The 23278-nt window shown below is 25.8% G+C and overlaps 1 protein-coding gene across 1 annotated transcript; it reads right to left on the bottom strand.

Annotated features, from left to right (window-relative positions):
• Positions 1–10657: 10657 nt before the first annotated feature.
• Positions 10658–13989, bottom strand: LOC145846091 (cornifelin-like). The gene is made up of 4 exons (XM_082953008.1): positions 13938–13989; positions 13105–13351; positions 11723–11862; positions 10658–11010 (listed from the first exon to the last, which is right to left on the bottom strand). Exons 1-4 carry the CDS (start codon positions 13971–13973, stop codon positions 10894–10896), a joined length of 540 nt encoding a protein of 179 aa, XP_082809134.1. The 5' UTR covers positions 13974–13989; the 3' UTR covers positions 10658–10893.
• Between the last annotated feature and the right edge of the window lie 9289 nt (positions 13990–23278).

The following is a 23278-nucleotide window of genomic DNA, read 5'->3' as shown; positions in this document are numbered from 1 at the left end:
ACAGCTAAAATAAATGTGTTACAATAACTTAAAACTGATGATAACTGGGTTCACATTGTTTAATTTTAATAGCTACTGGGTCTTTAATTTGTAATTTAAGTTTTAATTAGATTTAATTTTTCAACTTAATCTACTACTTAATCATCATTTATTTGTTTTTCTTTTTATTTTAACTTTAGTTCTTAATGATATTTAGAATTAAAAAACTTGAATACTTACTGACTACTTATTGGTATTAAAAAAATATTAACTTAAAAAATAACTGCATTACCAGTAGAGTAACAATGGTAAGAGTGTTTTTATTTTACCTAAGTGAGTCTAATTACTTTTTTACCTTTGTTTTTGTAATAACATTTAAACGACTATCATATCATACTATATATGACAAGTATATTTTCCTCATTTATTACACATCTAGCGCTCTTTATTGTAAGAGTTTTTAATCAAAACCTTATTAAAGAAGAATTTAAGTCAACTTTTTATACGCTAGAAAAGTGTGAAATTAAAAAAGATATCTACAAGCATTGTTTTTAAAATTAGTTGCTTCGATAAAATAACGTTCAAAAATAAAAGAATTGCGGTAAAACGAATCAATTATAAACATATTTCTACTTCAAGTACTTTTTTTATCGATTTTACTAGCATGTAAATATAAACTCATTACCCTTTGCTTGTATAAAAAATTGTCTTTTAAGTTACTTGTTTTCAAAACATTGTAAACCTTGAATTTTTAAAAATAACAATTGAAAATTCAAACTTATTGATAAGGAGAATAATATGACTTTAAGATTTTAATAAAATACTAAAATTGTTGAGGTTATAATCTTAAAACATGGATTGAAATACTTTTAGTAAATATTTAAGCCTCTGTTGAACAAAGTTTGCAGGTGGAAACTTGGAAAATAATCAAACAAATCCGAAAAACCCGACAAGGAAAAGACATCTGCAAATTTTGTTTAACAGAGGTCCTAACAATCTTAGAGGGAAAAGGAACTGTATCAATAGAAGAAACGAACTCATTAGCACATGTAGAGATCAAGCAAAATACCTATTTAAAAACTGGAAAAAAAAACCAAGTACTCTGTATAATTTGTAATGTCTGTTGTACTTATTTTTATGTTTTTGTACCAAATTTTTTTTTGTTATTTTATAATGTCTTTTCCGTTAAAGTTGTTAAACAATAAGGTTTTACCATGAAATACTGTTTACGTAATCTACTATTTTCTTTTACTTATACCTATAAACCAAAAGCAAACTAATTAAGTTTACTAAAACTTTTTAAGAAAACCTGCTATCTACAGTTTGATGGTTTCTATTGTTTTAAAAACTTTATAGTTTTAAATTTAAAAAGCATGTTTCTGTTAATTTTTAAATTTAAGCTTTTCTAATATTCACTTTTTTTGTGTGTATGACAACATGTAATGGTGAACTTTGTGGACCATATTAAATGCTCATTATTCATTCGAAAATGCATGGGAAAGCTTGCCAAGCAAATTGTAAAAATCATGGCTCAGTAACTTTCACTTATCTAGTTTGGTGGGGTAAGTCGAACTGCCACACCCCAGAGACCTCAGAATGAACCATTCTAATAAGAACAGGCTGCCACTACGAACAGCAGAATTGTAGTGACGATGTCGATTCGTCTGGAAATGCATACATGGCAGCACACCTTTGGATGCCATGGGGGCAATGCCAACCCGTCTGCTGATGATGTCAAGCAGACCCTCGAATCCGTTGGCGTTGATGACGATGGTGAACAACGCCAAGTCGCCAGCGATTAATTCGCGGAGAAGGACGTCAGTGGAGCCAAACTTCCCGCCAGAGTTCCGGGGGAACCACTACAAGAAGAGCGGCCGCAGCTGGAGCAACCAGAGAAGAGGAGGAGAAGGCGAGTAAGAAGAGGCCGAGCCTCAACCTCCAGTGGAAGAGTAAGGAACCATCATCATTAACGGTAAACATTGACTTTTAAAAATTTTTTAATCATGATTGTAATTAGGAATTTGTAAATTTATATTTAAAAAAAGTCTTTTCTTTACAATTTCTTTAGAATTTCTTTTTTATTTTGTTAAAAAAAGCATTTTTACCACACTTAAAAAGTGTCTTAAGCATTTACTACATTGAAATACTTATAGTTTTAATTTTACTTTAAAAATTGCTAGTAGAGTGTTTAAATCCAGATTTTGAATTAGCTCAGAAATGTTGTTATATGCAAGTACCTTCTAGCACATAAAGTTGATGATCATAAGTATCTCTTAGAATATTATTTCTGATTATTACATGTAAATTACAAAAAGAAAGTTATAAACTTATGTTGCATGCTTATATATCACTAAGTTGAGTGCTCTAGTGTATAATGGTTTTCACCTTGACTATATTTAAAGTTTTCTTCAGTTTAACAAACGTTTAACACCTTAAAACTAATGTTTATCTAAAAAAAACCAAGTTAAAATTCTAAAAATATTTAATAAGAGGGGAAAATGTAACGCCTCTGGCTATAAATTAAGTTCAGCAAAAGAGTTTTCTCTAATTAGGGTTTTTTTAATTTGTTTACTTTCTAAATTGCCGCCTTATAAATAAATTATTAGATGTTGTGGTAGCTCAAGCTTGACTTTTCTATGTGCTAAATTGTGAGTATTGTTATTAATCTCTTATTTTTAGTTCTGTCTCTTAAATTGATATTTATTTCTAATAAAGTTAAATTGAAGTTAACTTTACTTTGGTTTTGCATAAATTTGAATAAATAAACTTTGCTGTTAATAAAGTTAAATTGAAGTTAATTTTACTTTGGTTTTGCATAAATTTGAATAAATAAACTTTGCTGTTAATAAAATTAAATTGAAGTTATTTGTACTTTGGTTTACATAAAATTGAATAAATAAGCTTTGGTGTTAATACTTAATTATATTGAAATTATCTGTAATTTGGTTTTGCATAAAAATGAATAAATAAGCTTTGTTGTTGATGATTAATTAAATTAGCAAGCAGCTTCTTGTATTCTTATAAATCTCTGTAAATTACAAACCAACTTTAAGTAATTTAAAATAAACTAGTGGGCCACACCTAACTCTTGGTATAGCACAATGAGTAACAGATCCAAGCCCACCAAAAAGGATAGTATGTTCTCTAAAGAGAACATACATCATACTTTAAACAAAGTCATCAACCCCGAAACTCGCTGTAGCAAACGTAATATAAACAGAGGAATTAACAAAAGGGGTGTTGACTCACACTCTTCGCGCCGTAGCCAGCCTGGTCCATCAGACCAACCACAAGCAACGTGCGAAAGATAATATAAACACTACCCTTCCTTCACAAAAAAGAAAAAAATAAAACATTAAAAAATGTAACTTGTTCTCAAACCTTTTATTAATATTTTTCAAAATATTTTTAAGGTATGTTAGAAAATTAAATGACCAAACATTTTTCAACAAATGGTCTTTTAGTTCTAAAAAAAATTGTTGTTAATAATTGAAAAAATACTGTTTTAACCAGGACTTCAACAATTCACTTTATTATAAAAAATAATATCAAATATACGTACAACTTACTATAAAGATTGCAGCATTTGAAAAACAGATAAAAAATAAAAACACAAAAAACAATCTTCAATGTCATGCCCTATGATACAAAATCCTAAAAATTTTAGCATGATACTGGTCTTTGCTTTCTTAGTTACTAATAAACATTCTATTTTTCTATTTTGCTCTAGATTTAAGAGACTTACATAAATTTAATATGACTCACTTTGACTTAAAATTGGTTATAACTTTTTGTGACTTATTTGTATTCATAAATTGTCAATACTGTTGTGACTTATTTAGACTTAGACTATTTTCGGATTTATTTTAAGTGTTTGGACTAAATTTTGTCAGTTTTATTTTTCACTTAGTGGACTTGAAATTTGTCAGTTCTTTTTTGACTTCGTTGACTTAAAAAAAAAAAAAAACACAGTTAGATCAATAAATTTGTTTTATTGTATTATTTTTTTGAATAAAATTTTAACTTATCCTAAGGCTTGTTAAAATAAATTAGGATAAATTTTAAAACTTTTTAATTTTTTCTTTTACATGATATGCTGGTTTCTTATCCTTTGAAGATATAACTTGTAACTTAAAGTAACTAATTTCTTATTTGTATTTCAAATTTATGAATATTTATAGTTTGTGTATCAATGGTATTTTATTACGCAATTTCAACATCAAACTTTTTTCATCAGAATGAAAACATTTACAACTATAACTTTTACATTTTTAGACTAAAAAACAAGTTGTACATCACAGTGAATTATAAACAATTGATTTATATAAAACTTTAATTGACGCTACAAACTTAAACTGTGTCCAATATATCAAACTGTAAAAAACATATAAACATAAATATTCATTAAGCACACTAAAGTAAAATTTTAAGTTAAAAGAAGCATTTAAGTGACTATTATCGAATTTCAAATTTCTACTTAAATTTTTTGTTTAATATCCTAACATCATTAGTTTAATGTTAATCAGAACTTAATAAGTTTTTAACCATTTTGAATACATTTGATTATATTTGTTCTTTAGTATTTGTAAATCTTACTATTGTTTTAATAGTTTTCAAAGTAAAATCATAAAATTTATTTATAAAATTTTAGTTTGTTGAAGTTACAAACTTTACTTAAAGTGTTTTTATTACATTTTGGTCATAAAATTTTATGTACGAATTGATTTAAAAAAGTTGCAAATAAAGCATGCTCTTGTTTTAGTATTTAAAAATAAAAATAATAAATAAATACTTAAAAAAATTTTAAGTTGTTTAAATATTGTAAATAATCAAATAAAATTCGACATTTGATTAAATGTTTTCAATAGTATTCACATCTTAAAGAAGCGTTACATTTTTTCACAAATAGCATCAACTAGCAGATAACAATTTATTTTTTGATTTTCTTTGTTTTGTTGCTGTTTATCTTTTTTCAATACACAAATTATATGTTATATTTATGAGTTTTAAAAACAAAACAATTTAAATAGTTAAAGGCAAAGAACATGGTTTTAAAAGGACCAATATTCGTCTGAATATTAAAAGTGATAAATAAGTTGCAGATGCACTTAAAATTGAGAACGGGTCAGAACAGCACGGGCGTCACTTTAGCACAGAATGCCACTTAAACACAGTTTGACACTTTTGCACGGAGTGACACTTTAGCACAAAGTGACACTTAAGCGTGGAGTGACATTTTAGCATGGATTGACACTTTAGCACCCAGTGACACTTTAGCACGGAGTGACACATTTAGCACCGAATGACACTTTAGAACAGAGTCACACTTTATACCAAATAAGGCGTTAGCTCACTCATTATATTAATATGGGCCTATTCACTAAATACTATGCTTATCAATGAATCTAATTGAAGATTACTTGACAAATTTGTGCTTAATGACTAATAATAAACTTTTACAATATGTTTGTATGGTTAAGAACTTAGTTTTATTCACATAAGTGAATTAACACTGTACAAAAACTACAAGTAATAACACAACAAAATCAAAAATAAAGGACAACAGAATAGAGCTGCGCGTATTGTGCGAGCTTAAGGCTAAAGTCAAAGCTTTCTTAACGTTATCTTGAAATAAGTACACAATTTCGTCTGACTGTAGCTCCAACTTGCGGAATAGTATAAAACAACGAAATCGAGAATCGATTCGATAATCGATTTCGTTACAACTTAAGCACAAAGTGACACTTTAGCGCGGAATGACACTATAGCACGGCGTCATTTTAGCATGGACTGAAACTCTTTTTTAATGCTTACTTAACATTTTTACTGTATGTTTGAAAATTTAAAATCAAGATGCAACATGTAGAAAAAAAGTTAACAAGCTATAATTATGCTACAGTTAAAACTTTAACTAAAACTTCGTGTTTACTTAAAATACTTCTAGTTATTTTAAAGCAAACCTTAACTTTTTAATAATGTTAAGAGTAAATTAACGAATTCGATTAACTCATTTTATCAAAACATTTTAACGACGGTATTTTGAAACTTTTACTTTTATATTTTCAACATAAAACTATCTGTATAAACCTAGCAACATATACGAGCTCGAGGTTTTCTATAAAATTTTTAATAAGCCTAATTTAATTTTAGTAAGGTTAGACTTAAAGCGTAAATTTTAAACTAATAGTGTAAAATATAAATGTTAATAAATACTGATAAATAAACTCTTTTGTTTTTTTAAAGCTCCGATAACTTAATAGATCATTAAGATATTTACTAAATTAATTTTTAAATACATATAGGTTTGAATCAGGGGCGTCGCGTGGGGTGTTGCGCTGTCGCAATTGCACCACCTTAAAACTTTGTAAAAAAAAATAAAGTGTCTATAACATTTTAGTTATTTTTAAGAATAAAATCTCTTATAAAACTCCAATTTAGACAACGACCATTTTGCTCTTTACACTGCCTGCCGCATATGAGTTCAAAAAAAACAAATTTTCTTCAAGAATTACAGCAAAATCAATGTCTTGCGGTAGGTAAGCAAAATTAAAAATTCTTTAAACAGTACAGGCTAAAGTATCATTTCACATGCTGTTGTACAAAGAAAATAAAAACAAAGCAGAGCAGAGGCAACTCGAGCTGAGGCGACTCGAGCAGTAACAACTCGGCAATTACTTTTTTTCTGCACCACCTAGGAAAAATACCACGCTACACAACTAGTTTGAATATGGCATTAAAGAAAAGATGTTAATTTCATCATATTTCAACATCTACGTGTGTTGCAACTTTTTCATACGTATGTATGTGTTACAAGATTATTTTGTTTGTTTATGTTTTGAACAAGTTAGCTTAGGTTTTAAAATATATGTTTTGTTTATTTTTTAAAAGTTATTTTAAACTGTAATATTAGTTCCTAGTGCAACTCCGAAAGGACTTGTAAGTTCAGCAAGCAATGGAATTCCTCTGTCAATTAAAGGCTCATTACCAAAATAAAGTCTTTAAAAAGAACGGCAATGTAAGTAAAGTTTATTTTAGTAAAAACTAATATCTTTTTTACAGTTTTTATTTTAATAAAGTGTAAGATTTTTATTATTTTGTTGAAATAAAGTTTATTTTACTATAGGTTTTAGCTTATACCATTCAATATCCTTTAATTAGACAAAGAGCCTGTTACTTAATAATGTGTATTTTCTTTTTTATATTTTCATTGAGTTTAAGTTTATTTTAATATAGGTTTTAGCTTATACCAGTCAACATCCTTTACATATACAGTTTTTATTTTATTAAAGATTATGAGTTTTTGTACATTTTAAATGAACCAAATAAAGAGATAACTAATTTTCTTAAAGTGTAAGCTTTTTATAGAAACCTTGTTAAAAGTTTTAAACGTGGAAGAAAATAACATAATCTTTACTCACCGATTGCAGGTAGAATAGAAGGTGTCGAAATCCCAGAATACGTAAAATTATATAAAGGGAGCGATACCACTGAAAAATTTCTGCTTGAGGACAGTGGGAATATAACAACTAGAATTTTGATTTTCGGAACGTAAAATTTCTAGTCTTTCACTTAAATTAACTAAAGTATAGTTTTTTTAGCTATTAATGTCCTATTTCAGAGAAGCTTTGATTGATATTATAATGGAATATGAATGTTTTTTTATCCATTGAACCTTTAAGGTTTCTCTGCCAAAATTTTCACAAGTAATTGTAATCATCGACAAAAAAAATACTACTGGCGGTACCTGTACTGTATTGCTTATTACAAGCTAGACTGTTTCCAGTAATAATAACTTTAACAAAAAAACAACTAGTTTTCATTAGTGAAATTTTAGTGAAATAGATTTATTGTAAAAAAGTAAGTGGGTACTATTTTAGCAATTGTTGTTATATTAAATTAAGTTTGCTAATAACACTTTAGAATATACATTGCAATGTTTCTAATGATCAAAACCATTATTCACGGTATTCAACCACCGGCCGTTTCCTGCAGTTTTGAGCTCGCATTAATAATTTCCGTAAAAGTAAGTAATATTAACTATAAAGTTTATCGTAAGAAATTTAGCTATATGTAATTTATTTCAGAATGAGTTCCCAAGCTGTAGTTTTAGACGGTGCCTCTTTCACCTGAGTCAAAATGTTTTTAAGAAAATAGCATAGGTTCCGGTCTACAATCAAGGTTAATATTTACTTAATTACCAAAACAAGATCTATTTTGTTTATAACATATTATTATTAAAACAATACAGTTTTTTTTTGATACAACTGGCTCACTTCATATAAAAATCATAGTTTATTAGTCATTTACTAATAAAGATTAACATAAAACATAAGCGCATATATTAAGCTGAAAATTTCAAATCGTTTCGTCATCAAGTTTATCACTTTAAATATATAGAGACTAAGTTTTCCATTAAAGTGTTTTTTTTTTTTGAATTATTTCATTTCTGAAGTCTATATCTTTTTTGTTTCAAATTTATTTTAAAAGAGTAGTTTTACATTTGTACTTGATGTCATTAAAGAAATATTTATGCCGTTTACTTATGTTATATAGACTTATAACTAGTTTAAACTTTTTTATGTTTCAAACAGATTATAATTTTGCTAGAGATGCGAAATAATTTTGTCATTGGCATTTCTACCAACAGAGAAAGTAATCGACGGACTAGAAAATCTATTTGCCAACGTTTAAAGAGAACTAGTCACAGTTCTGGATGCGTTCTGTTACTACTCGATAAACGAAAGGTTCCTTTGTACATCAGGTCCCTAGACCAAACTTTTTGAGCGCTATGTTTTACCGTTCAATAAACAATAATATGTTGAAGGTTGAGAGCATTTTAACTTATGTTTTAATGAGTTGTAAACTTTAATTTATTGTCTTACAATTTTACTTTGTCTTACAACTTACTCTTTACTTAGCTGTAGTTCTAAATAAAAAATAATTTTGGTACATATTCTTACCCTTAAATTCACACCTTTTAGTGACTAAAATGCGTAATCAACAGGATGCTGAATAAATTAAGAAAAATTATAAATATTCTATGAAATACATTATTAATTAGTATTCAATTTGGTTATTTATAAGTATTAATCGTGCTCAAGTGTCGTTTTGTGCTAGAGTGTCACCCAGTGCCAAAAGTAACTCTGCACTAAAGAAAAACTACGTGCTTTAGTGTCATTCTGTGTTAAAGTGACGCTTTGCTTTTCTGACACCTATGACCTAATCCTTTAAATTAGTAGCTTGTTCAATTAGAAATTTGGTTTCTGTTTTTAACGTAACACTGACATTGATAAATAACGAAAATCAATCTCAGCAATGTTTATAGTTAAGTTCATTAAATACAAAAAAGTGTTTTATCATTATCTTACATTTAGATACAAATTTGAATTTTTAGCATGCAAGAAAAGATGACTGAAAACACTAACTTCATACTTAAAAAGAGAATTTAATCTAACTATATAAGTTTACGTAAATCATGTCTTCTTATCTGAATTTGCTTCATGTTCAATACTCTCTTTTTTAAGTTAACTTGTATTTTGTCAATTTGGTCATATATTTAAAGTGTTGCAGGTGACTTAAACTGTTTTTGTTAATTATTTTGATAGATTGAAACGAAAATTATAGAAAAATATCAATAAGCTTTAATTACGTATTTTATACTTTTTAGAAGAAAATGTGTCAATTTTACATTAAGTAAATCAGAAAATAGTAGTAAGCTTTAACCATAAGATTTGGCTAGCTCTTGATGATGTAAAAAAGGTATTTCTAATGCTTTATAAAAAATTAAATCTGAACTGAGCCAAAAAAATGCATAATTTTAAAATCAAACAAATTAGGTCAATAAAAAATTACCAATTGACCGAATATGAAAATTAATAGATTTTACATACTATGTATAAGCTGCGACAATTACTTAACTTTACAATCGGCAACTTGAATTTAACTTTACAACGTATTTAAAAAAAATTAAGTAAACAGATGTATTCTATTCTTGGGAAAGTTCTTTAAATTAATTTCATAGTAAATTTTGACACATACCTTTGACAGCTATAAATTTTGTTTCAACGTATTTTGTTTCATTCTATACAACATATAAACACTTGCGTTTCAGAAGTAATTTACGTACATTTTTCTTTCTAGCTTATTTCAGCAATGGAAAGATCAATATAACAGTATAAAAAATCAGAGTTGAAAATATAACTTTTTCAAATACTTTAAATGTCAAATAATTTGTTCAAGAAAATGAAATGTCAAAATGTAAACATTCTTACAAATCACTAAAGTTTGAACATATATTTATTCCTTTTTTACTGGTTAAATACATTTTTTAAATTTGTAGCAGACGCGAAAAACTGTGTTAAATTTGAAACCACAACTTTATCATGAAAATATTTTTTGAATCATCAATAAAAACTTAAGTTTTGCTTCCTCGCTGAACCTTTTAATAACTTTGTAACCAAATTAAATTTTTAACATTTAAAACTATTTTATTTATTTCCAAAATTACTTTTGATTTTTTTTGGAAAACTTTCAACTCATTTCAATAAGCTATAATGGCAATTGTAAATTATAACAAACAACTTAAATAGACAATATTAAGTTTTCTTATAAAAAACTTTGTTACATATACTAACAACTTATTATTTTCCGCAGTTTTATTAAAAATTTACTACTTGATGTTTCAATTTATTAAACGAAATTTTTAAAAACAAACGAAACGTAATAATTTTAAATTCAAAGAATAAAACCTATTTAAACCTTTAATTTAACAACTAACTTAACATGAGTGTTTTTACAAAAAGTGCTCGCCTAAAACTATACATGATTAAAAACACTAAGCTGAGAGGATATGATGATGAAAATATTAATTTACGAGTTGAAATCAAAAGAAAGCGCAACGAAATTTTGAAATGTTCAGCAGCAGCAGCACCCGTTATTGGGGTAACCCAGCCTCTTCATCTCCCTGTTCATTTGGCACACTGAGCACGCAGTGCAGCACAATACAGCGCAGCAATCTTCCATCATGCTTCCCTGTATTACATTCGTATTATAACTACAAATATTCTTATTTAATTTTGATAAATTACATGTAAAATATTAACTTGATCTTAAGTTTTTTTCTTTTCATTTTTGTAAAACCAAGAAAAAGCGCGCATTCATATGTTTTAAGAGCTAAAAATTTAAGTTTCACGCAAGAAAAAAAGTCAAGCTTTTTTTTTGCCAAGTTTCATTTATTTTGTACTGTATATAAAATTTATTGAAAGAGAAAACAGCCGCATACAAGACGAATTTATTCTTTATTATTGCATGACGATTGATGCGAGGAGTTTTTCATGAAATGACGAACTTTCTATTCATGTTTTTTCTTTGTTAATGTCAAGTAGTACGTGGTTTGCTTATTTTCACAATAAGCAAAAATTTCCCTTTTCAAAACGAAAGTTTCTTTTTTACTGATAACAATAGACTTTTTACAATTTCGATGAAAATACATTATTAAGTTTATATATAAACATTAATTAAATCATTTTAAAATAAATTTTTACAAACTAAAAAGTAAAATTTTATACGAAATGTACTTAGTTTTATCAGTTATACATATGCAATCTTTTATTGAAATGTATATTGTTTATCTTTTATTGAAATTGTTTTGTAAATCTTGAAACGCTTTTAACACTTCAATTAAAGTGCATTTTTAACTTTATAACTCAGAAACGAAAAAAGTATAACTAAAACAATTATTAACTTGAATGCCGTGTCTCTCTCGTATGGCGGTCCTCATTTGCATTGGAAAGCTGGGTATGCAGCAGGGGGCGCAAGAGTGCTCACCGAACCTCTTCGAAATGCTCGACATGAGGCAAAGCGTGCAAAACCAACCGCACACACCTGCACAAGCAAAGTTATGATACTTTTTTGTAAGATATATAAACATCTACTGTTTCAACTGTTTTTAGTCATTCAATTAATAATAATCAACTATCATATTTTTTTTGTTAAACGTTTATTTATTGAAAAACAAGTTGTTTGTGTAAGTTAATCAATTAAATTAATCAAAGGGAAAACAACAGTTCAATAAATTTAATTAATCAAAAAACTAACCACACAAACCTGCAGACAAAATTTGATACTTTTTTGAAAAAATTTAAGCGGTTATCTTTTGTGTTTCGAATGATACTTTTTTATTTTTTCATTGAATTTTTAATAAATAAAAGTTGCGGTTAAAAAAAATTATTAGGTGATATAATGTTGTTTATGTCCGTTAATTAATTAAATTACCGATAGAAAAAACAATATAACTTAAATAAATTGAAGTACAGTGCTTATTCACTTATCCGGACACGTTGGGTAAGATTTTTCTGTAAACATGTCCGGATAACCAAAATTCCGAAAAGTAGAAAAATCAATCTTTTCATATAGTAATATAACTGCTGCATTTAAGAGAAATTATAAATTAAGTTCATCTTTGAAAACAAAAAATTATGTAAAACTATCTCTCTAAATAAGAAAAAATTTAACAATTAAAAAAAACAGACATAAAGAAAAACAAAAACTTTGACTACCTTTAAAGTCAGTTTAACGGAAACATATCTCTCCTAACAAACTAGTTATAATTGGAAGTTTTACTAAAATTAGAAAAATAGACGTTTGTTTTGTAGTTGTTTCACGTTTTTCAGTAAAAAACTCACGGAATTTAATAAGTTGTGAAACTTTTTCTGGCGGGTTTTTTCTGACACCAATATAATATAATTACCTTTAGAAAAACTTTGAAAGTTAAAATAAAAAACTAAAGTTATGTTTAAAATAACTTTTTTTTAAATATTGCTAAACTGACTTACTTTACATGCGAAGGTTTTGATAACTAAACTAGTTTTGAACAAAGATAGAATGTAATCTTTAGTAGTATTACTACGTCATAATAATGAACAAAGTTGTATAATTTATAAAATTGCTTAAAATTTTCTTACAGCATAAAAGCTTAAATATTTGTATTATACAAAAATCTTAGTGTTCAAATTTAATTTTTTTTTTTCTTCTGAACGAAACTGTCCAGATAAGTGAATAAGCGCTTTATTTAAAAAGTTAATATAAATTTACAACAAATACTTAAACAAAAAACACTCAACTAACAAGTGTGCATGTCTGCGCAACAGTCGCACAACTCCGAGCTCCACTGATTCAACTTCCTCCCGTGTCCTATTGAGTTGGTGGGCTGAGTAACGATGGTGATGTTGTTGGTCGGCACCTGGGGCTGCTGGGTGACCGCAAACTGCTGATGCGTGGGTACAGAGTACATTGGTGGGGCTGAGGCGTTCAAGGCGCGTTCCAACTTGTCTGCGTTATCAACCAGCGCTATCGAGTCACCGAGCGGATTGGTCTGGCGATGGCAAACTAGTTTTAAGTTGTGGGAATTTCAAAACGAAAAGTTTTTGTGGTCAGAGTAAAGATTATGAATAAGTGTTTTTTGAAGTAAGATAAAACCGCAATTAAATTCTTAAACCGTTTTTTCTTTTTTTTAACGTAAAGAAGTTTTATTTTATAATATCAAATAAAGCTGAATGAAATTGTAATTCAACAAAATCATAGAGTGGTTATAAATATGCTTTATAAACAGCCACTTAAAAAAAATTAAAATATTATAAAAACAAGTTAGTTTTTTCTAGCGCCTAAATTTTTAAATATCAAAAATTTGCTAGCTGATGATAAAAAATATGTGTCCGCAGCTCAATTTCATATAAAAATAGATTTGATTTATTTTTTTATTAAAGTTTTAAGAAAAATAAGTACTATAAATTTATTAAATTACATTTTAGTATTAAACTAATCATTTATAGGTAATTGGTTCTAACAACATTAACAGATGGTTTCGAGAAAGATAAGCAAAACATTGTAATCATAAATAACAATACGTTATTGAAAACAAATACTTATTTAAAGCATAGTAGAAAATAAACAATTAAAACCTGGTTCAAACTTCCACTTCCAAAAGATTTGTCCATTTTAATTTTTACTAATTTAACTGAAAATTTAAACTTATTAACAAAATGTATCACATCAACTGGTAAGTCAACTACCTTATACTAAATAAACGAATAAAAAACAGTGCTGTATAGCTAACGTTTCTAGTGCAGTCATTTTCTTGTAAACTAACTAATACTTCAATAGAACTATAAGTGATTCAATTTAAAATGATTTTCATGATTTCCAAAAAAGGTCATTCATTGCTCTTTTTTCAATTTGAGAGAACAAAAGAACTAAATAAAATATTGTGGTATATTTTATGTACTACATTAACAAAGCAATAAACAAATATCCAGTAAAGGAAAACAATAAACTAAAATTTTCAAACTTATTATATCTGGTGTAAAAACTTAAAACATGCTGTAATTATAACAATTCAAATCAATACCAACTTGTTTTGATCAACTAACTGTACATAAAAAAACAAAAAAGTTAAAGAATGCGAGAGAGTATTAAAGTTAATAAACCAAAAAAAATTGTATTCTAATACTTTGTGATATTATGGTTCATAAATTTTTACGTATTTTTGTTTCTATATGCTTTACATAACATACTAACTATTTTATTCAACTTTTTTACTTTTAACAACAACTTCAAAAATATTGTTAATAAAAAATTATACTAATATAAAAACATGAATATACAAAAATGTTTACAATTACAACTATATAAATTTATATATATATTGCACCAATACTTCTTCACTAGCAGAAACAAAACAAAAAATACACATTATAAAGGGTAAAATTACGATAACCTACATTATTGATTAATATTCAGAAAAGTTTTTAATGTTCTCTATTTTTTAAAAAAACGAAAATTTGACATCTAACAAAAAATTATATACAAAGGTATAATTACTTTAGAAACTTTACGTAACTGATAATGTTTGGCAAAAATCATTTAGAAACCTTTTTAAGAACATGGGTAGTGAAATTTAACTAAAAAAGTATACATTATAAAGAGTAGAATTACTTTAAAAACTTTACACTAAGTAATTAATGTTCAGAAAAGCTTTTAATATTGTTTTACAAAAAAAAAACAAAGGTTGTGAATTTTAGCAAAAATTTCTATTAAAGGTAGAATTATTTTAAAAGGCTTAGGTAAGAGATTAATGTTAAGTAAGTTTTCAATAAGAAGTTTTTAAATAAAACTTTTGTAAAACTTTTTTAAATAAAACTTTTCAAATAAAACTTTTTTAAATAATACAGTTGTTGAATAAAAATTTTGTACAATTTACGACTTGAGATTTCTAAATGGAAAGTTCAATCCCAACCAACATTTTTTAGAGGTTTTCCCATGAGATACAGTTAATTTAATTATTGAATCTGAGCAAATTTTTAAACTTTTGACTTGTTTTGTGTAACATGAAAACACTTACTGAAACTTGATGCTTTACATTGAGTTTGTTCAACCATGCAACATTGATGTATTATGGTTTGTTGAAGTTAATCATTTGTTTTTTAAAGTTAACCTTTCGAGAGTTCAATATTTTTTAGTTTAAGTTTCCTTTAACTTAAAATCTTGGTATAATTGTTTGAACAATATTACTTTTAATTAACGGGCAAGTTGGGCTCCCCTTTTCGTTCTTCGTTTAAATTTGATTATAAAGTCATAAAAATAAGCCTGAGTTTTACGAAAAAAATGAAACTATCTCCAGTCAAACAATAACAATCAACAAAAAATATATTAATTATATAATTCTTAGTAAGAAAAAAACAATTTTCTGATTACTTATGAATTACTTTACAAAAATTACAATTAAAACTCAGCTGTCAATAACTTCTTTTGAAAAAGTTTTCTAATAAAACAATTTATAAAAATATACACAACTGCTAAATATTTCTAACACTTTGAGTATCAAAAGTTTTGCTTTAAAAACTCTCTTTTGAATTTATCTACTGTAACTTTCAGTTTATCAACTTAGCTTGTCTAGAAATCTTTGTAGTCACTGTTTAACTGCAAGCACTTTTTTATCTTTTGAATTTTTTATAATAATACTTAAGTTGTTATAAAACATTACGCAAATTTAAAAACAAAATATTGTACAAAATTACTACTATTAATAATGTAGAAGATAATACACTTCTAATTACACTTTTTTAAGCTAACAATGCTAATACACAGGCAGCACTTTGTAATAATTTGATAACAGCAGCTAAATAACTTAGTTAATACTTGCAGTAACTTAAGTTAGCAATAGCTTAAGAGACAGTTATTTAAAATTTTACTAAGAGTATGTTAATACAGTAGACTACCGCTTAAGTACGCACTTTTTTTGGTACGCACCCCGCCTTAAGTACACACTTATCCAGAAAGACAAAAAAAAATTCTAAATCTTTTATATATTTTTTATCAATCTACTGTGCTGTTATATGTACAATTTATTTATCAAAATAAAGGATGTTATATTAGAACTTCTAAGAAATTCAAGTTTTTTACCTAAATTTTCAATCATCAAGTTTATCCAGATTATTTTATGTTTCCAGATAGAATGGCCAACCTGCTGAGTTAGCCTCAGACTTTCACAACTTTTAAACTAGAATGAGTAATCCTGAGTAGTATAAGTGACCTGAGATTGTGACAGTCCTGTTATTAAATGTTAATAAACTAGATACTTATGTAGTGGTTGCAGAAAAGTGAAAAAAATAATGATATTTGAGCTTAATATTCTTTTTTATATCATTGACTGACATTGACTTTCTATATTAAATGTATGTATTAATTATGTAGAAACTTTTTATAGAAAAAATAAATCATTTTAAACTCTATTAAAAAATTTTACAGATTAGAGTTGTGTATTAAATGTTATTTAAAATAAAAATACTTGTTTATTTGGCTTAATTATTTGGTGGCTAGTTGTAAGAGAAAAACAAACAGCTAAATTTCATATTATACTATGTCGTCAAAAAGTACGCACTACCTGTGCTAAGTACGCACTTTTTGGTCGGGTTCAATTTGCTACTTAGCACGTATTATATCTACATTTAAGTCGGTAGTCTACTGTAGTAAAATGTAAACAGAAAATGAAAAGTCTAGGTGACGGAAAGTGCTCAAGTAATTAATTTTAATGAAATATTGCATTCACTATATTTTTTACTAAATTTTTCAACTATTTTGAATATATTTTTATTTTAGGCAATTACTTATTTGCCAACTGTAAAAAACAAAAAATTTTAAACAACAAAAACACTGTAATAACAAAGTTTTTTAAAGTATATGTATATATACTAAGGGGGTAGGGACAGGATGAATATTTTTTACAAAATTTTATATTGGTATCAACTCAAAGTATAAACTATCAGTCAGTTTTAATATAATTTATAAACTTTAATTAATTTTTGATATATAGATATTTTTGTAAAAATTTTCTGATAGAGATGTATGAATCACAATTTTCACTATTTTTTTGGAAATTTTAAATTAACTAAAAATATTTGTTTTTTCAAGCTAGAGACCTCAAATTTTCTATTTGGCAATTATTCCTTATAAGACTGACTTAGTTTGATGGAAAATTAAAAATTTCAAAAAAAAATGATAAAAGAACATAAAATAGGTTTTTTTGAATTAAAACTTTATCTTCAAAATTTTAAAACTTCGAGCATTGAAAAAATTTAATTATTGAATTTATTGTAAATACTAAAAGTAAATTAGTTGTAAAATGAAGGAGGAGATAGATTTTTAGTGAAATGTCTTTTAAGCGTTGATTTTGGTTTGTTGTTTCCATTTGAGCTCATTAATTTTTTTGCTTATATCTTAAAAGTTACTTTGAATTTTGTTAAGCAGTATAAATCATTTAAAATTAAAAGTAACTTTTAAGATATAAGCTATAAAGTAGTTAGTTTGGAAGATTGTTCTAAGATTAATTTTTAAAGTAAAAAGTTACCTTTATATTTAATCAGACAACTTCTAAGGTTAATGTTTTATGTTAGTTAAATAAAAATTTATCTTGTAATGAAGTAGTAAAAGTAGCTAATATACAAAAACACTATACTAACTTAAGTATAACTAATTACAAAGAGAGTAATTATAAAAAGTTTATCTGTTGAGCTTTTATAAAAATTAAAACTATTAATGTGAAAATAATTCTCATTAAAAGACCTAGCAGGCTTAAAAAATAATTAAAATAAACAACATTTAATTTTTAAATTCTTGTATTAGTAGAGTAAGAAAAATTAATCTAGAACTATTTCTAACCTTGGAAATGTACATATTTGAAACTTAGTTTACAACTATAAATTACTTAATTGCCAAATTTAGTTTATTTTCAGATAGTTCCATTAACCAAAAATACAAAGTTTTCAAGATTGAGGGTATAGAGGAGGCAGATTTTTTTTTAAATTGTTATCTTGTTTAATTGATCTTTAACTTATATAAAAGTTGTCTTTTACCATTTTTAAATATTAATATTATTTTTTGAGATTAAAGGGTACAAATTCAGAGAGTTCAATAGGTTCCTTATTATGGAAGGGGCAAATACAGGGTTCCCACTACAATTTAAAAAAAATTATTGGGAAATAAATAAAATATAACCAATTCATAGGCAAATTTACAAAAAAAAGAATTTTAAATGTTACAAACATATTTTTAAGGTACATAAAGTAAAATATGTTGTTAACAGTTTATAAGCACAGTAGTCTTAATAAGAAATTTACAAAAGTTCATGGGTTTTTGAATTATAATTATAATTAATTAAGCAAACTTCAGATAAATTGCATTTAAAATAAAAAAGGAACATTTTATCCGCTAGTTGGCCTCACAGAATTACAGTTTTGTACTGAAATTACAAATATTTTGATTTAAATTATTCCTTACAAATTTGTATTTAAATTTGTATTTTTAATGTTTTTTTTTAAACCTTGCAGTGCTGTTGTTTTGATTTTCAAATTTCATTCACCAAGCAAAAAAATAATAATTTATAGGGATTTTTTAGGATATTGCAAACTAAAACAGCAAATAACTAGAAATCACTAAAAATCTATCTCCTCCTACGTTTGTAGAGGTAATTACCTCAAACTTATAGGAAGTGTTCCTTACAATAATAAGAAAGTTCTGTTGTTCTGTCAGAAGTAAATATATTAAGAAATTTTTAGTGATTTTTAGAAATTAGATACTTAAAATTTTATGACAAAAATACAAAAAACATTTTATTAGTTTAATTTTATTATAAAATTTTTGTTCTTTAGTTTTTTAAATTTTTGTTTTAACCCTTAACGATTAACTTTATACTTTGAATAACTGTATTTCATACTTATTTGAAATTTTATGTTGAAGAAAATTTGACATAAAGTTTATACTTAAAGCTTTCATACAACAACCAATTTTTAATCTTTGTAAAATAATGCTTTTACCATTCCCCCTTGAGCCTTCAAACATAAGTTTTTATACAAAAGTCAAAAATTTAAGGATAGAAACTATTTTTGAAGCCTTTTCTAAATAAAAAATATCTTAAGTTTACTTCCTAGTAATTTCAACTATAAAGAGTTTATATATTATCTAATTAATTTTTCCTGTTAAACTACTTTCAGAATTATAGATTTTAAACTCATGACTTAAACTTTTTGTTTAATAAAATTACTTTGATAAGTTTTATAAAACATAATTAAACTTAATTTGAAGCTTCTTTATTTATATCAATAGATTGTTACCTTATTGAAGTTTTCCTTACTAATGTGCACTCTTAGATTTAACTAAAATTGCACTAATAAAAACCTTTTAAATACATTACAAAACTTCATCAGTAGAAATAATATACATCTTAAACAAAACAGTTTATTCTTTTGTTTGAAAAACACAGCTGTTGACCATATTTCATACAAAACAACAACAAAAACTATAGCTTTTTTCCATATATAATTTTTTTAAGAGATACCAGACTCTTGTAGAGAGGGCAACAAGAAAAATGTGAACGTACATGATCATAAAAATCAAAATTTTTGGAGGAGACGGTGTGGTGCCCATGGTAGACTATGATTTTTATGGTTAATATTGGCAGTAATGGTATTAAAAAAGAGTGCAATTAATTTCTTTAATTAGTTCATGTTAAAAAAAATCATACATCACTTAAAATTAAATTTTGTCAAAGTTTTAAGTAAAACTTATCAAAGTTATTAACACATATAAGGTGTGAGGCTTGATGACCAAAAGGTCTTTCTCCACACCAATCCATTGACCATAGTTGTGATAGTTCACATTTTTCTTTCTTTCAAGACCCTACTCAGGGTTGCCACTCTTTGAGTCAGAAAATCTTCCCTGAGTAACCTTAAACTTCCCTGAGTTTCCCTGAGCTTTTCTCAATTGCTTAAAAATGTTATTATTTATAAAAAATTACAATGTAAACTCTAAGAATATTGAAGAACTAGCCGCAAGTCTAAAAAATTTCTAAATAAGCACTTAAAAATAACAAAATTAATTTTGTTGAATAAAATATTGAAACTTGATTAACTAAATCTCATTCTAGATTTAGAAAAAAAATTCCTGAGATTTTTAGAAAAATCTTAAAATTTCCCTGAAAATTTAAAAAAATAAAAACCAAAACTGCCTTGAGATTCCTTTGAGTTAAAAAAAAGAATCAAAATTCCTTGAGTTTCCCTTAGATTTTCTATAACTTTAAAATTCCCTGAGTGTGTGGCAACCCTGCCCACTGCAAAGCAGAGTTAACAGCTATTATCTTGGAACCTGATGCATAGTAGCACAGTGCTACTTCTAAACTTCAAATGTAAATTCACTTTATCAAACAACTAATTGCAAAACTAACTCAAAAACTGAGTTTAGTAAAACTCACAAGTATGTTTGAATGAATTTTGTTTTAATTCAGTTGGCAATATTATATAGTTTATACAAGATTTCAGTTAAAATGCTTGTTAATCAAATAGTAGCAATGTAAGATGTGCTAAGAAAATTAATAGTTCATTTAGTTATAAAATTATAGCTTTAATTAAATATTTTTTCACAAATCAACTCAAAATTCAGACCTTTCAAACTTTGTTTTCTTAAAATAATGCCATAGTCCGTCAGAATTTCTTTAGTTGTTAAGATTGTAGTTTGCAATGTAATACCAATGTGTGAAACATAAAGGTAAAAGGGTAAATATATACACAAGATTAAGATCTCATAACTTATTTAGTGGTGTTTCATGGATAAAAATTTAATTTTTTACTAACAAACTAAAATTATGAAACTTAAAGCAAGTATACGAATAAGATTTTTGTAAAGGAATACAAATTTCAAACTGATTATAAACTCAAAATTAATTCTTTAAATAAAAAATATAAGCTACTTACTTAAAAACATATTTAATAAAAATATATATTTTGTTTTAGTTTAAAATAGAGGTTTAGGAAACGTATGCCCCTTGAAGCAGGGTTGTCAGAAATCCAGAAACGAAAAATTTTGAATACTGAATAAAAGTTTATATTATTGTAGAATTTGAAATTGATGCTCTAGTAATTACGTGAAGATTATCTCATAAGAATCTGGCAACTATAATGCGAACTATTTTTAGCTTTAAAACATATTATCCTAATTAAACAAATATAACATTTTTTAACAAATAACATAAAATGTATTTTGACTTATTTTTTTGTATACTATACAGTTGATCTTATTAAATAACTTTTTATTGTAATTTTGTTAAAATATTTTTCTTGTAATACAGTTAAGCTGCCGTGTTTAGTTAGACTGGTTTCTTGAATTCTGTGGAGCTTGTAAAATAAAATTTACTTTAAACGTAGTTTTACAAAAAAATTCACATATTATTTAAGATTTTTTATACCTTTTACTGAGTTTTTGAATTCACAAAACAGGAAACATAAAAAAAAATCGTTTAATAATCTTTTGGTGCGCTATCATCAATCAACTTTTTCAATTTTAAATTAAGAATTCATTGTGGTGTCATAATAAATTTATAACTTTTAAAAGCTTAATTGCTTAAATAAATTTACTAGCATTCACTAAGTTTGTTGCTTTATCTTTTTAAAACATTTTATATTTAATATATACTACAGATCAGGCATGGTAAAATTTGAAAACCACTAATTACAGCTGTTTTATTGCCATAGTAACCAGAATGCTAAGTTACAAAATATAGCTACTTTTTTTTATATATTTTACATTGGATAAAATTAATTAAGTTAATCTTTATTACTTTTGTTGTTATAAACTTACTAAAATGTTAAATGACTAATGTTTTAATTTACAATGTACTAAAAATATTTTAACACCTTGATTGTAAAACTGAAACAGTTTATAATAATATTTTTACATAATACTTTATTATTTTTTCATTAACAAAAATGAAGTTCTTCTTAAATATTTTTGGCTTAAAGTTATAAAAAAAGAATAGTAAAATTTTAAATTACAATTTTGATTTTGTAACTTAACCTTTTATTCAACATCATTATTTATTAAATATTATTATTTTTTGTATTATTTTTTAATAAAGTTAAGTACATAAGTTTTTCGAGGTACATTAGACTTAGACGTTTTAATATCTTATTTAATCAAAAAAATTAGAAACAACATTTTTAGAGAAATAATTTAGTCTCTTCCTTACAGTATATAAAAATAAGTTTTGTTTTGTGCATGCTTTGTCCACAAATGAGAGTTATAAAGTATAGGCTGAAAGCTATTAAAAAAATAACTATAAAGTATTAATTTGTGGCTATAAAAAAAATCACAGGTTTAAATTATAAAACTAAAAATATTTTAGCTTAAATTGATTTTGATATCTTCAGAATGAGAAAACCTATCTTAAGATTAAAAATTAATTATTATAACTATTTATAAAAGTTTATTTACATTTGAGATTAAAAATCCTACTGTCGGGTATTTTATGATAGCTATATATTTAAATTGCGACGCTTGTTATGTTACCATGTCTGCTACAGATTAATGCTAAAACCAATAATTTTTATGGTTAAATTTAAAGTTTTGTAGATAAATTTAACTGAAACTAAATAAATTCATGAACAAAAGATACTTTTATTTCAAAAAACGTTAAGCTTAAAGTTCTCGAAATAACAAAGTTTATAAAAATTGTGTCGAACCTTAAATTTATGAGTTTTAAAAATCTTTTATTGATCTTCATATTGCATTCTCTAGCTGAATCTGAGATATACCAACTTTTTTAATTAAAATACTACTTACTATTGTTTTATTTATGTTTGTTAATTTTCATGATACATTCTAAAACTTCCAATAAAGTGTCAATTTAGTTTGCACATCTAGTTAGTTTCTATTTCTTGAACAAGTACATTTAATAATAAAATATATAGTAAAACAG

Source organism: Thalia democratica, chromosome 1 (assembly GCF_965202585.1).
Source record: "Thalia democratica chromosome 1, ktThaDemo2.hap1.1, whole genome shotgun sequence".
In the NCBI taxonomy this organism is placed as follows: domain Eukaryota; kingdom Metazoa; phylum Chordata; class Thaliacea; order Salpida; family Salpidae; genus Thalia; species Thalia democratica.
This window is presented reverse-complemented; position numbering and strand designations above follow the sequence as displayed.